Below are 16,311 nucleotides of genomic sequence, written 5' to 3'. Positions count from 1 at the left end.
CAGTAGGAAGGCTGAGAGGGAGACAGAGTAGAGAAGACACAGGAGAGAAGGTTCTGTATTGAGACAGTAGGAAGGCTGAGAGGGAGACAGAGTAGAGGAGACACAGGAGAGAAGGTTCTTTATTGAGACAGTAGGAAGGCTGAGAGGGAGACAGAGTAGAGGAGACACAGGAGAGAATGTTCTTTATTGAGACAGTAGGAAGGCTGAGAGGGAGACAGAGTAGAGGAGACACAGGAGAGAAGGTTCTTTATTGAGACAGTAGGAAGGCTGAGAGGGAGACAGAGTAGAGGAGACACAGGAGAGAAGGTTCTGTATTGAGACAGTAGGAAGGCTGAGAGGGAGACAGAGTAGAGGAGACACAGGAGAGAAGGTTCTGTATTGAGACAGTAGGAAGGCTGAGAGGGAGACAGAGTAGAGAAGACACAGGAGAGAAGGTTCTGTATTGAGACAGTAGGAAGGCTGAGAGGGAGACAGAGTAGAGGAGACACAGGAGAGAAGGTTCTTTATTGAGACAGTAGGAAGGCTGAGAGGGAGACAGAGTAGAGGAGACACAGGAGAGAATGTTCTTTATTGAGACAGTAGGAAGGCTGAGAGGGAGACAGAGTAGAGGAGACACAGGAGAGAAGGTTCTTTATTGAGACAGTAGGAAGGCTGAGAGGGAGACAGAGTAGAGGAGACACAGGAGAGAAGGTTCTGTATTGAGACAGTAGGAAGGCTGAGAGGGAGACAGAGTAGAGGAGACACAGGAGAGAAGGTTCTTTATTGAGACAGTAGGAAGGCTGAGAGGGAGACAGAGTAGAGGAGACACAGGAGAGAAGGTTCTTTATTGAGACAGTAGGAAGGCTGAGAGGGAGACAGAGTAGAGGAGACACAGGAGAGAAGGTTCTTTATTGAGACAGTAGGAAGGCTGAGAGGGAGACAGAGTAGAGAAAACACAGGAGAGAAGGTTCTCTATTGAGACAGTAGGAAGGCTGAGAGAGAGACAGCGTAGAGGAGACACAGGAGAGAAGGTTCTTTATTGAGACAGTAGGAAGGCTGAGAGGAGACAGAGTAGAGGAGACACAGGAGAGAAGGTTCTGTATTGAGACAGTAGGAAGGCTGAGAGGAGACAGAGTAGAGAAGACACAGGAGAGAAGGTTCTCTATTGAGACAGTAGGAAGGCTGAGAGAGACAGAGTAGAGGAGACACAGGAGAGAAGGTTCTTTATTGAGACAGTAGGAAGGCTGAGAGGGAGACAGAGTAGAGGAGACACAGGAGAGAAGGTTCTGTATTGAGACAGTAGGAAGGCTGAGAGGAGACAGAGTAGAGAAGACACAGGAGAGAAGGTTCTCTATTGAGACAGTAGGAAGGCTGAGAGGAGACAGAGTAGAGGAGACACAGGAGAGAAGGTTCTTTATTGAGACAGTAGGAAGGCTGAGAGGAGACAGAGTAGAGGAGACACAGGAGAGAAGGTTCTTTATTGAGACAGTAGGAAGGCTGAGAGGGAGATAGAGTAGAGAAGACACAGGAGAGAAGGTTCTGTATTGAGACAGTAGGAAGGCTGAGAGAGAGACAGAGTAGAGGAGACACAGGAGAGAAGGTTCTTTATTGAGACAGTAGGAAGGCTGAGAGGAGACAGAGTAGAGGAGACACAGAAGAGAAGGTTCTTTATTGAGACAGTAGGAAGGCTGAGAGGGAGACAGAGTAGAGGAGACACAGGAGAGAATGTTCTGTATTGAGACAGTAGGAAGGCTGAGAGGGAGACAGAGTAGTGGAGACACGGGAGAGAAGGTTCTTTATTGAGACAGTAGGAAGGCTGAGAGGAGACAGAGTAGAGAAGACACAGGAGAGAAAGTTCTAGTGGGAGGGTCACCCGCTCCTCTCTCCTCTTACCTACACAGATGTTCCTCTGGGCGTGCAGGTGGTATCCAGGGTAGCAGTGACAGATGTAGCCGCTCTGGCCGTTCTCACACTCCCCGTGACCACAGAGGTTCCTGCTCAGCCTGCACTCGTCTGCCTCCGCTGCAGGAAGAGAGAGACAAACACACAGGCAGCTAGAGGCTGAGAGGAAGTGAGAGACAGAGAGAGAGACAAACACACAGGCAGCTAGAGGCTGAGAGGAAGTGAGAGACAGAGAGAGAGACAAACACACAGGCAGCTAGAGGCTGAGAGGAAGTGAGAGACAGAGAGAGAGACAAACACACAGGCAGCTAGAGGCTGAGAGGAAGGTTTCACTAGATGCTACAGAGAGAGAGAGACAAACACACAGGCAGCTAGAGGCTGAGAGGAAGTGAGAGACAGAGAGAGAGACAAACACACAGGCAGCTAGAGGCTGAGAGGAACGTTTCACTAGATGCTACAGAGAGAGAGACAAACACACAGGCAGCTAGAGGCTGAGAGGAAGTGAGAGACAGAGAGAGAGACAAACACACAGGCAGCTAGAGGCTGAGAGGAAGTGAGAGACAGAGAGAGAGACAAACACACAGGCAGCTAGAGGCTGAGAGGAAGGTTTCACTAGATGCTACAGAGAGAGAGACAAACACACAGGCAGCTAGAGGCTGTGGGTCGACTTCACAAAGGGATTGCCGGTCTTTCTCTGATACAATGCCTGTGCAAATAGCCCCAAAACAAACCTTGCTATTCAGATTTATGCTATGCATAAATGCTACATCAGACATGATAGAGACATGATCATGGTCATGTCTCTAGTAGTACCCCCACAACCCGACCTACGAGCGAATCTATGAAGGGGAGTAAAATATGGCAGGAGACTTATTTTGCGAAAACTCAAGTATTCGTTAACCACTAATAAGCTACAAAACCAAACTGTCTATCATATCAAAACACAATCTAGGGATGTATACAGTAGGAATTAAAAAAATCACATCTAGAATTTTCCCACCCAATTGGTACCAAAAAAGGGTTGATTTGTCAGGACCTTCCAATTCGCGATCAGATAATTTAAGCTTTTTTCCCCTAGGACATGCATACTGTTGCATGGGCAGTATTCATAAAATTTTACCATATCAGGAGCAAATTGCACTCAGATGCTCCGTGAGCCAACTGTGCTGACAGATAATCAGGAGCAAATTGCACACCGTATGGGCGTGTTTGCTCTAGTGTATAATTTGCGCAAAATCTTTAGTTGAATAGGTCCTTAACTCAATCAGCACCAGAGGGATACGTGTAATGTGTGGTTAAAAGGCCAGCGTTCTAAAGTATAGGAATACGTGGTGTTTGCAGGGCTATAACTATATTATATATTATAGCTATGGATGCAATACTATGGCCCATTTGACATGGAGTATCTATCGTTCAAGATGTGAAAAAGGAATAATTTTTCCATCCATACATTCCCGTTTTATACCGTGGTGAATATAAGTATGGTTTTAGAGCGGTTTAGGGTAATTCCTGGGAGGCTAGTAATAGGCCGCGACGCATATTATACTTAATCCATTGGCATTTCGTCCCTATACACGCTACAATTAAAAATTCAAATGCATATGATCGGTATATTATGTTCCATCATGAATGCATGAAAGGGGGGGGGGGGGGTTGTTTCTGATTAATTGATTGTCAATAACGGCATTCGTTAGTACAACAGCATACGCTGGTCAGGGTGATGGCTATGAAAACAAGGCACAATCAAGCTGAAATTGACGTTAGATTGCTCTTACCTGTTGCCGGTGAGATTCCAAAAAGAATATTCCAATTATTTGATTGCCATCTGCTAGATCGTATGTCCATTTGGGGCACGACATAACCCACCACAGCATAATGAATCGGGGGTCCCGAAAACTATTCAATGCAATCGGGTAAAGCCATCGGGCCAGGCTCTAGAAAGGTCCGCCGGGTGAATTTCATCGACACACAGCCACATACACAGAGTCTCAAAGGGAGTGCAACATCGGCCGCATACCACCAGGCGGCGGTATTGGACTTTTGCGATCTCAAACTCATTCCCTATGGTTACACAGGCTCCCTGGATGGATAACGATTGGAAATAGCGAATAAAAGAAATAACGATCAAATAACGAGTATACTCGTTGTTGGCGTCCAACGATTGGCGGCCAATAATGAGTATACTTGTCGTTGGCAGGGAATAAGTTAAGACTGAGAAAATAGAGGGCGCAAAACACACACAGTTTAGGGTGCTATCCATTTTTGTGAATTCGCCCATGAGAGGGAAGCTTTCCAAATACTGAAGAACGTGAAGAAGGTGTGAAGAAGCGGCTAATCTTGTCCACAGGTGAAGTGATTCTGTTCGTTCATTAACACATCCGGGGCCATTCACGTATATATACGTGATTGGGAGCCAGTCCAAACCACATTTCATGCTTGCATGAGGAAGGATAATAACGATAATCTAGTGTTGATTTCAGGATGATTAGATAATCAGGCGAAAAATGACAACGTGATAAGTGGATTTCACTAAAGCGCTATTATCGCGTCTTTTCCTAGGATTACTCAGAAGCACCCAAACTATACTCATATTCAAAACGGTATAAAACGGAAATGTACGGATGAAAAAACAATCTGTTTCGTGCATGTTGACTGGAAGCAACTCACTGACAATCGACAGGGTGTATTAGATCCATAGCTATAATATTTCATATATTTTAAGCACTCGCAAGTGAACAAAGCGTCCCATTGAACAAAGCGCTGGCATTCTACCCAGAAGGTAAACAGCGACCCCTGGCCGTGAATGTGTTAACCAGATGTATTGTTATCACCTGCAATGCTTTTACCTTTTTTACCTTTCAATGTCAAATGTATGCCTATTTTACAGCTGTAAAGCACTTTGGGCTGCAATTCTTGTATGAAAGGTGCTACAAATAACGTTTATTATTATTGTTGTTGTTGTTGTGTTGATCACTGATGGAGCTCCTCTGGGGACAGTTGAAACGTTCTTGCATTGTTGTTGTTGTTGTTGTTGTTGTTGTTGTTGTTGTTGTTGTTGTTGTTGAGACATGTTGTTTCTGGTATCAATGCATGTCAATGGTTGAATGGAACATTATTCTGACGTTCTCCTTCCCTGTATGTGATACACTGGCTTGAAAACACCGATATTCAGAACAGCTGTCATAAAGGTGGGGTACGCACATTTCTCTAGAACCATTTTTGTAATATTTGGTGAAATTCCCAAACAGCTACCAATAAATCAGATGCTCTGGAGAAAAGAAAGATCCGTCTCGAAACCCTGTAATCAGACATTCCAAAGCCCCGGGGTGGCCTGAATCCTAACAACAATCAGATCACTTTGGCCGCGCCGCGCACGCGCACGGTGGGAAACCAAGACGTCTCTACTCCTCTGCACTCAACACTGTAGCGGCTCACGTTTCAACACTGTTTGATGAACAGTTGAACAGTTGAACAGTCGTACCCTTCCTGCTGACCTGTCGTACGGAACTTGTAAAGCTAAATGACCAAATGTAAACGTAAATGTGTGCATTGACCCTTTCCCTGCCGCACTACCAAGCGGTTAACCCTTTCACTGCGACAATACACAGAATGTTAACCCTTTCACTGCCACACACAACAGCAGGTTAACCCTTTCACTGCCACACGACAGACGGTTAACCCTTTACTATCAGTGTGATAGTAAAGGGTTAACCTTCTGTTGTGTGGTAGTGAAAGGGTTAAAAGAAGCAACTGAAGGGACTCTCGTCTGTAGCTGTGCAGGAACTCACGCAAGACTTGTGTCTGTAGCTCTTTGCAGGAACTCACGTGAGACTTGTGTCTGTAAGCTGTGCAGGAACTCACGCGAGACTTGTGTCTGTAAGCTGTGCAGGAACTCACGCGAGACTTGTGTCTGTAAGCTGTGCAGGAACTCACGCGGGACTTGTGTCTGTAGCTCTTTGCAGGAACTCACGTGAGACTTGTGTCTGTAAGCTGTGCAGGAACTCACGCGAGACTTGTGTCTGTAAGCTGTGCAGGAACTCACGCGAGACTTGTGTCTGTAAGCTGTGCAGGAACTCACGCGAGACTTGTGTCTGTGTTTCAAGCGGGTCGTTGCCCAGGTTCACTCTGACGATGGTGGGCGGGGTGGGCTTGGCCACTGTGGGTCAAAAACACAGACAACACATTGAATGGACTGATGTCATGTTCACTCATCATAACATCCTATTATGTACATCCCTGCGGCTGGACCAGCATGCGACTGAACAGTCCCTCTACAGCTAGAAACATCTTGTACACTTGGGAAATTACTTGGGAAATTACTAGGGATGTCCGATATTATCGGCCGATATTGGCATTAAAATGTAATATCGGACAAGCAAGTAAGAACAAATTCTTATTTTATTTATTGTCAAAAGTATGCATAATGTTGTGTTAATTCCATGACAAGAGATATGTAATGGTAATACTAATTACCTGAAATTATTCTGTTTTTTGGGGGGGGGGAAACCCCGCATATATCGGTATCGGTTGACATCGGTATCGGACATTAAGAGTTGGACAATATCGGTATATCGGATATCGGTAAAAAAGCCAATATCGAACATCCCTAGAAATTACTGATGTACATAGTGTTAGTGCAGTGGTTCTCAAACTACGGTCGTGACCCAAATTGGGGTCGCAGGTAGGTGGCAGTAAAAAAATATACAAAAAAAAATTATATATATATATATTAGTGCTGTCAAACGATTAAAATATTTAACTCGATTAATCGCATGATTGTCCATAGTTAACTCGCGATTAATCGCAAATTAATCGCATTTTTATTTTTAATTTGTTTTTTTACCTTAAACAGATCTTTTTCAAGTTCCAAGTTTTAATACTCTTATCAACATGCGAGTCAACAAATGCTTGCTTTGTGCAGCCATTTAACACAAAAGGATGACCCTCATGCATTGCAAATTTGCATCAAATTCAAAACAGAGTGATGCACAAAATAACTTAAAAGAAAATAATAATTTAAAACAATGAATAAAGTGTGCATGAAATAATAGGGGAAAGAAAACGTTAGGAACTTGTTACATTCACACACACAAGGGCTGATTAATCACACACCCCCCTCTCTCCCTCACACACACACTCTCCCAGCTCTTTTTCTCTTTTGCCCCTTCCTCATCTCTCTCACCCCCCTCTCTCTCTATATCTCACACACACACACACACACACACACACACACACACACACACACACACACACACACACACACACACACACTTCAGAAACAAACATAGTATCAATGAGAGCATCAATAATACACCTGAGTGAAGTCTAGTAAAAAAAAAAAAAAAAAAAAAAAAAATTGTTAATCTTGAGTTAAAAAAATTAGTGGCATTAATAGAATCGGGAGTTAACGCGATATTAACGCGATATATTTGACAGCCTTAATATATATATATATATATATATATATATATATATATATATATATATATATATATATATATATATAATGTAATTACAGCACTATGTTATCAATACACATTTATAAAACGAGGCATATTTAGCCAAAATATGTTGCCAGAACATAAAAAAATATATTTATTTTTTTTTATTTTTTTTATTATTGTAAAACAAAACTTATTAAAAGTCAGTACTCAACACACAATGTATAATGAAACTTTCAGTAAAGGTGGTTAAAATATATGCAAGTACAGAAACAGGATAAAACAAAAATAGTCAATAATAACATTTTAACCGTATACCGTGTATATCCAGCGAAGTTACAATTATATAAATGTTAGTATATAATATACCCCGAATACCTATTTTCTAAAACCCTACACACATATGCTCCAGCTCAAATCCCCCCCTCCCGGACCCCCTCTTGGATAGTACCTCTATTATCCCTCACTCCTAACCAGACATCACCATTATAGGCTAGCTTTTATTCTCTCCACCACTTCTAACCACATTAACATTTTGGATTCATTGAGCCCTAGAATTCTTGCTGTTGATATTTCTTGATATATCACATCAAGATATGTAAGAAACCACACTTTCCGGCACATTTTTTCCGGTTGAAACCAACGTGATGCAATCAGTTTTTTAGCTACTGTGATACCCGATAAAACCAATCTTTTTAGTTGTGGGTTCACTGCAAACTCAAAAACATCATTCAATAGCAATACCGCGGGGTGTACAGGTATATTCCAAAATACGAGTATTGATAATTGTTGGGACACATCTTCCCAGAATGCCTTAACTGGTGGGCAGTCCCAATACATGTGCATAAATGTTCCTTCGTCCCCATTTGTACATTGGGAGCATTTGGAGTTTTGTATAAGCCCCATTTTGCACAGCCTTATAGGAGTCAAGTATGTCCTGTGAATATAGTTCAGATTGATTTGTTGATGATCCGGGTTCCTTGATGTAAGTCGGACATTTGCCCAGGCTCCTTGCCAATCAAAGTCATTTTCCAGGTCTGGTATATCCCTCCTCCAGACATTGTCTAGTTGAAGGGTTTCGTACGAGGACGTTAGTAATTGTGAATAAAAACCTGATACAAAACCTCCCAATGTATTTCTGTCATAGAAAAATTTGTGGTATCTGTGGTGTTCAATTGGTATGTGTAATGGAACACCGTGAGATCTCATACAAAGTTTTAACTGTATGTAAAAAAGCCATGTGGACTCGGTGAGGTTAAACTTTATGCATATTTCGACATAACTACAGAGGCCCTTGTTATTAAAAATATCCCCTAATGAGTGTATGCCTCTTTCTTCCCATACAGGGAATCTTATAGGTCGTTTTCCCATTAAGAGAGCATTGTTATTGAATATGGGAGTGTGATTATGCCATACTTGATTGTTAGGAAATTTCCTTTGAGTTTCCCGCCATGTCCTGATTGCATGGGTTATTATTGGGCCAAATTCTCGCTCACAATGCTTGATTGAAAGTTTAGTGTATGCTATGTCTTTCAATCTCTGTGGGGCTACTATGTTTTCTTCTAATTCTCTCCAAGATACCAAAGCCTCGGGGTCAAACCATATCTTCTTCAATGGTCTTAATGTGAAGGCATTAAAATATTGTAAAAAATCTGGGACTGCCATGCCACCGTCTGCTTTACTTCTCTGTGCGGTGGATCTTTTTATGCGAGGCGGTTTGTTATTCCAAATAAATTTGTATGTGGAGGTTTGTAATCTTTTCCAGTAGCCCTCTGGAGGAGGTAACGGAAGCATTGAGCTGAAGAAATTGATTCTTGGTAATACATCCATCTTAACTATTGATACCCTTGCCTGTACTGAGTTTTTAAGTTTTGCCCACCTGTCCAGGTCGTCCTTGATTTTGTTCTGTATTTTTGTGTAATTGTGCTTCACCGTTTGTCTTATGGTGGGGAATATTTCCACTCCCAAGCATCTGAAATGTTTTACCATCGGTATCGCACCTGGGAGGGTTATACCTTTTTTTGCAGGGGTGTTAAGTGGAAGGAAAGCCGACTTCGGCCAATTTATCTTAAATCCCGATAGATCACCAAAGTTCTCAATCAACTTGAGCAGATGAGGCAATGTGGTGTTGGGGTTTTGCATGAACAATATTACGTCGTCCGCATATAAACTAATTTTTTGTTGTGTGCCCTTGATTACGATTGGTTCTATGGATTGGGATTGTCTTATATATTGTGCTAAAGGCTCTAATGATAAATTGAATAGTCCGGGACTAAGAGGGCAACCCTGTCTGGCAGAGCGTGATACCGGAAAGATTTTGGAGATGATTGTGCCTGTTGTAATCATGGCCGATGGGTCCTTGTATAGTACTTTAATCATATCAATGAAACCTTTTCCTAACCCCATCCTTTCCAATACTGCCCATAGAAACGACCATTCCAACCTGTCAAATGCTTTCATAGCATCCAGGGATAGTATCGCCTTAGGTGTGATGTCCTCTTTGTCTGTATCTAGTACGTGCAGTATTCGCCTTATGTTATCATTGATCAGGCGACCTTTTATGAAGCCTGTTTGGTCCGTATGAACTAAAGACGTCATATGCTTTTGCAATCTGATGGCTAATATCTTAGAGTATAGTTTGACATCGGTTCCGAGGAGGCTTAAAGGACGGTAACTACCGCATTCAGTGGGGTCTTTGTCTTTTTTGTGAAGAACTGAAATGAGTGCGGTATTTTGGTGTTCGATGAAGCTTCCCTCTTTGACTGAGTATAAGATCATATTTAGTAATAAGGGTCCAAATATGTCCCAGCAAGAAATTTACATTTCTGATGGGATACCGTCAATTCCCGGAGCTTTGCCGTTTTTCATTCCGGATATGGCCTTCTTGAGTTCTTCTAATGTGATCGGTACTTCTAACTGTTTAGCGTCTTCATCTGTAAGTTTAGGGAGAGTAATTTGATTAAGATATGTGTCTAATTTGTCCTGATCAAAGGTCGTTTCTGAGTTATATAAATCGGAGTAGAATTCTTTGAATGTATCGTTTATTATTTTGGGTTCTGTTACTAGAGCTTGTTGTTTCCTAATGGCAGTTATATCTGCAAATTTTGCATTAATTCTTAGTCGCATGGCTAATAGGTGACTAGGTTTAGAACCTTGGAAGTACTGCTGTTGTCTAGTGCTGCGTATTTGCAATTCCGATTTTTGTCTGTACATTGCTTTGATCTCGGTCTTTAGAATGTTAACTTGGTTATCTAGTCTAGTAGAGTTGTTGTATTTTAAAGAATTAAAAAGCGTTGAGTAAAGCGTTTCCTTTTCAGACAGTTTTGTGTTTTGATTTTTGCGCAATATGGAGGTAAATCTATCCGAGAAATCCTTGATCATACTCTTTACCGACATCCATAATATTCTGGGATCTTGCACCGAGTTAGTATTAACTTGTAGGAATACTGTGAGAGCTTCTTTAATTTGTGTAATGAATTCCTTGTTGTTAAGCAGCATCGAATTAAAACGCCATCTTGGGGCCCGGGTAGATAATGTACCAAATGTTGCTTTCAGGATTAAGTAGCAGTGATCTGATAGCGCATTGGGTGTCATTTCCACTTCGTATTTATCAAATATTCTCGGGGATGCAAAGACGTAATCAATTCTGGATAGTGTGTTGTGTCTCGCCGAACGACAGGAGTACTTGCGGGTCATGGGGTTAAGTGAACGCCATAAATCAGTTACTCCTGTTGATTTCGACCAATCTTTTAATGCTTTAGATGAATTCTTTTGTTCGCTGGAGAAGGAAAGGTAAGTTTTGTCCATCCTTGGGTTCCAAATGGCATTAAAATCCGCACCTATTATGTATGAGTACTCGGGATGGTTTAACATTTCTCCTGTTAGTGAAGTGAAGAAACCCACTTCGTACAAATTCGGGGCATATACCGCTGCCAATGCAATTTTCCTGTTATTGTGTATAATCCTAGCTATAGTTATGCGCCCCTCAGCATCCGACCATACCCCTTTCAATTCGATATTTAATTTGCGTCTGACGACTATGGCTACCCCTCTAGTTCTCGTAGCAAAAGAAGAGTGACCAATATTATGGTATATGTTATCCGCTAACGTATTTATGTCTCCCTCTAAAATGTGCGTTTCGCTTAATAGTGCCACGTCCACATGTTCTTTTTTCATCAGTGTAAGCACGCTTTTGCGCTTGTGTTGTTTGTTTATCCCACCGGTGTTCCATACCATTATATTCAAACTAGCCATAGTCTATGCATGTTTTCGTGTAGTTTTTGGTAATGTTTCTGGAGTATGAAGCCACAATAGATGCACATCCAATTAATGAGGTCCCGTTGAGAGCTGAGCTTAAAAACATATATATATACAAATAAAAATCCCCTATTTTCCCCTCTCCCAGAAAGTCGAACATGCCTGTGTTCCAAGAACACATCCTCCGCGATTGACTTTCTCCCATGGTCCACCGGATTGCCCAACCTGAGCATTGTAATCCTAATTTTCCTATGCTCATTGCCATAGGATCTAACATTTCCATTCTATTGCAATAGAATGTCGCTTTTGGTCTTGCACCTTCCCTTACTGTAATGAAGTATTGTGATAATTAACCTAAAGATAAAAATAAAAAATAAAATAAAAAGAGAATAAACCTTTATCGACATATTCCTTTGAACCCTCCACCAACGTGTGAGGGAAAAAAAAAGGAAAAGATTGTAGATCAGTATTGACACTTAATGTGAAGAACATTGGAAAAGAATAATGTAAGTTATAATATATTTAAAAAATATATAGTAATATTGACACCTTAATGTGAAGAACATTGGAAAAGAACAATGTAAGTTAAATTATGTTTAAAAAATATAGGGTGATGAGAAGAAAAAATTTAATAAAATAAAAATCAATGGAAAGATATAGATAAGGAATAAGAGATAAATAATTATCAACGTGGAGAAGCCACTAGAACCGATTTAACTGATTAGATAAGATAGAAAAGCAGCGCCTTTTAGCGCTTCAATGTGCCTTTAATGGAGTGATTACTTAAATTGTTAGAATAACCTTGCTGTGCCCATACGTTTATGTGTGGATAATTTTAAAGTATTATTAAGGGCTGATTGCACTTCATTTAATTTATATATGCTATGTGTATGCACACCGAATGTTATTGTTAGAGTTGTATGCTTCGTTGTCATGGTGCCTTATATTCTAGAAGGTTGTAGAATATACTAGTGCCTAGACTACTTTACTTCGTTGTCATGGTGCCTTATATTCTAGAAGGTTGTAGAATATACTAGTGCCTAGACTATTTTACATTCCAGAATGATCTAAGAGACCCAGGGCATTTGAGCGATAAACCCAGAATATTCCAGATAGATCTTTTTGTATTGATATTTATTTGACCCCTCAGAGACCAGAGACTGAAATTATAATGTATTATGAATCGTATTATACACAGTAAACATTGTTATAGACGACTTGCATATCGTTTGCTACTTGATGAACACAGCAATGTTATTCCAACACTGGTGGAATGACCTCATTGATGAACACAATAAAGTCATTCCTACACTGGTATATATTTAGGGAGAGGCTTAACTGGTTCCGGCATTTCCGTCATGCTTTGGGTTATTTGCTGCATTTTGAATCAGGAAATCCTCAGCATAAAAGGGTGTATATGGACCTGACCTGCGGCCGTTATTGTCCAAGAATGATAACAGCGCCGGATATGCTAGCCTTGGCTTGTGGCCGGCTGTGTACAGCTTTTGCATCACAACTTTGTATGGTTGACGTCGGATGATGGCCTCTCTGCTCAAATCTTCGTAGATAAATATTGGTTTATCACCATACTTCAGCATCCCACGTTGGTTGCGAGCATATTTGATGATTTCATCCCTTGTTGTAGTTTTCCGTAGAGTGACAACGATGACTCTCGGCCCGTTGATATTTTGCCCCTGGGAACCAATTCTGTAAACTTGTTCCACTTCTGGCACTTTGTTTGGATCGGAGTTATTCAAAATCGTTGATAACACGTTTGGAAAGTTGATGTCATCGCAGTTCACTGATTCATCAAGCCCCACAATGCGGATGTTATTCCGCCTGTGGTAACGATGGGTTTCTAGTTGCCTCTCCATCACTTCGTTTTTAAGCAATTTTATTTCCCTCCGGTATTCATCTTTAACTTTTTCCATCTCTTCTCCCATCGCTGTCATGATACCTTCGTTCGCCTTGACTGCTTTTGTGTTTTCTGTCACCGAAATCTCCACTGTCGTGATTCGCACGGACAGCAAAGTGACTGCTCTCATAACCTCTTCGAATTTAGTATCGATGTGTTCAGCGTGTGCGACCAACTGTTCTTCTACGTGTGCTTTGAAAGCGATCATCTGTTCTTTTATCAGGGTAGTCAGAGAGTTGAAGTCGGGCTGTGCAACTGAACTGCTTGTGTCAGTTGATGTTGTTGGAGCAGTGAGGGATCCGATGGATGATTGTGCTATTATCTTCTCAAAATCGCCTGCTTTTTCCTTCACGGTACTTTTTTCTGATGTTCCTGCTATGTTGTCATCTGTTGTCTCCATCTCGGGGCCAGTTGTCCTTGGTCCCTGTGTATTCTCCTCTATATTCCCCGCGCCGGGGCTCACCAACGGATCTGCCACAGCGTCGCCTGTCATTGTCTTTGACCGAGTTTCAATCTGCGCCGTTGGCTTTGCCGTATCTTGTTTCTTTCCCGTCTTTTCCCCACCCCTAACCATGTTGTCTTTTGATATAGTTAGTAGAAGGTCTTATCAATACATACGATGTGGTCTAGTCTCTTTTGGTATTGTCCAAATAAGGTTTTTAAACGAAATTAACGATAACGGGAGCGGAGCTATAACCAATTGCGTGCGCTACATATTGCAGCTTAACCGGAGTCCTATATATATATATTTTTTTTATGTTTTGGCAACATATTCTGGATGTTACCTGGTACACAGGGCTGTGAGTGTGTATTATGGGATGTTACCTGGTACACAGGGCTGTGAGTGTGTATTATGGGATGTCACCTGGTACTCGGGGGCTGTGCGTGTGTATTATGGGATGCCACCTGGTACACAGGGCTGTGAGTGTGTATTATGGGATGTCACCTGGTACTCAGGGGCTGTGCGTGTGTATTATGGGATGTTACCTGGTACACAGGGCTGTGAGTGTGTATTATGGGATGTCACCTGGTACTCTGGGGCTGTGCGTGTGTATTATGGGATGTTATCTGGTACACAGGGCTGTGAGTGTGTATTATGGGATGTCACCTGGTACTCTGGGGCTGTGCGTGTGTATTATGGGATGTTACCTGGTACACAGGGCTGTGAGTGTGTATTATGGGATATCACCTGGTACTCTGGGGCTGTGCGTGTGTATTATGGGATGTTACCTGGTACACAGGGCTGTGAGTGTGTATTATGGGATGTCACCTGGTACTCTGGGGCTGTGCGTGTGTATTATGGGATGTTACCTGGTACACAGGGCTGTGAGTGTGTATTATGGGATGTCACCTGGTACTCTGGGGCTGTGCGTGTGTATTATGGGATGTTACCTGGTACACAGGGCTGTGAGTGTGTATTATGGGATATCACCTGGTACTCGGGGGCTGTGCGTGTGTATTATGGGATGTCACCTGGTACTCGGGGGCTGTGCGTGGTGCTGGGGGTCGGCTGAACAGTGGTGGTGGTCTCGGGAGGCCTCTCTGGATGCACAGGTCTAACGGGAGCTGAAAAAAACAACCATTAACTCTTGAACCTTTTCTCACAATAGAGGCCTTGCACAGACCAGTATTGTAGAAACCAGCATTCTAGAAACCAGCATTCTAGAAATCAGCATTCTAGAAATCAGCATTCTAAAAACCAGCATTGGAGAAAACTGCATTCTAGAAACCAGCATTCTAGAAACCAGCATTCTAGAAAACAGCATTCTAGAAACCAGCATTCTGGAAACCAGCATTCTAGAAACCAGCATTGTAGAAAACAGCATTCTAAAAACCAGTATTGTAGAAATCAGCATTGTAGAGACCAGCATTGTAGAAACCAGCATTCTAGAAACCAGTATTGTAGAAACCAGCATTCTAGAAACCAGCATTGTAGAAATCAGCATTATAGAAACCAGCATTGTAGAAAACAGTATTCTAGAAACCAGCATTGCTGAAAACAGCATTCTAGAAACCAGCATTGTAGAAAACAGCATTCTAGAAACCAGCATTCTAGAAACCAGTATTGTAGAAAACAGCATTCTAGAAACCAGCATTCTAGAAACCAGCATTGTAGAAAAACAGCATTCTAGAAACCAGCATTGTAGAAAACAGCATTCTAGTATTGTAGAAAACAGCATTCTAGAAACCAGCATTGTAGAAAACAGCATTCTAGAAACCAGTATTGTAGAAATCAGCATTGTAGAGACCAGCATTGTAGAAACCAGCATTCTAGAAACCAGTATTGTAGAAACCAGCATTCTAGAAACCAGCATTGTAGAAATCAGCATTATAGAAACCAGCATTGTAGAAAACAGCATTCTAGAAACCAGCATTCTAGAAACCAGTATTGTAGAAAACAGCATTCTAGAAACCAGCATTCTAGAAACCAGCATTGTAGAAAAACAGCATTCTAGAAACCAGCATTGTAGAAAACAGCATTCTAGTATTGTAGAAAACAGCATTCTAGAAACCAGCATTGTAGAAAACAGCATTCTAGAAACCAGTATTGTAGAAATCAGCATTGTAGAGACCAGCATTGTAGAAACCAGCATTCTAGAAACCAGTATTGTAGAAACCAGCATTCTAGAAACCAGCATTGTAGAAATCAGCATTATAGAAACCAGCATTGTAGAAAACAGCATTGTAGAAACCAGCATTGCAGAAAACAGCATTGTAGAAACCAGCATTCTAGAAACCAGCATTCTAGAAACCAGTATTGCAGAAAAACAGCATTCTAGAAACCAGCATTCTAGAAAACAGCATTGTAGAAAACAG

At 41.7% G+C, this 16,311-nt stretch overlaps 1 protein-coding gene across 1 annotated transcript in view; it reads right to left on the bottom strand.

Moving 5' to 3' along the window:
* Nucleotides 1-16,311, bottom strand: part of ltbp3 (latent transforming growth factor beta binding protein 3) — a 225,859-nt gene that overhangs the window by 91,215 nt on the left and 118,333 nt on the right. Inside the window, 3 exon segments of the mRNA XM_084320781.1 lie at nt 1,873-2,001; nt 5,960-6,037; nt 14,968-15,060. Of these exon segments, the coding sequence (XP_084176907.1) occupies nt 1,873-2,001; nt 5,960-6,037; nt 14,968-15,060 (300 nt within the window).

Source organism: Notolepis coatsorum (genome assembly GCF_963971535.1).
Source record: "Notolepis coatsorum genome assembly, chromosome: 8".
NCBI lineage: Eukaryota > Metazoa > Chordata > Actinopteri > Aulopiformes > Paralepididae > Notolepis > Notolepis coatsorum.
Note: the sequence above shows the minus strand (reverse complement) of the source record. Positions and strands in the feature narration are given on the sequence as shown.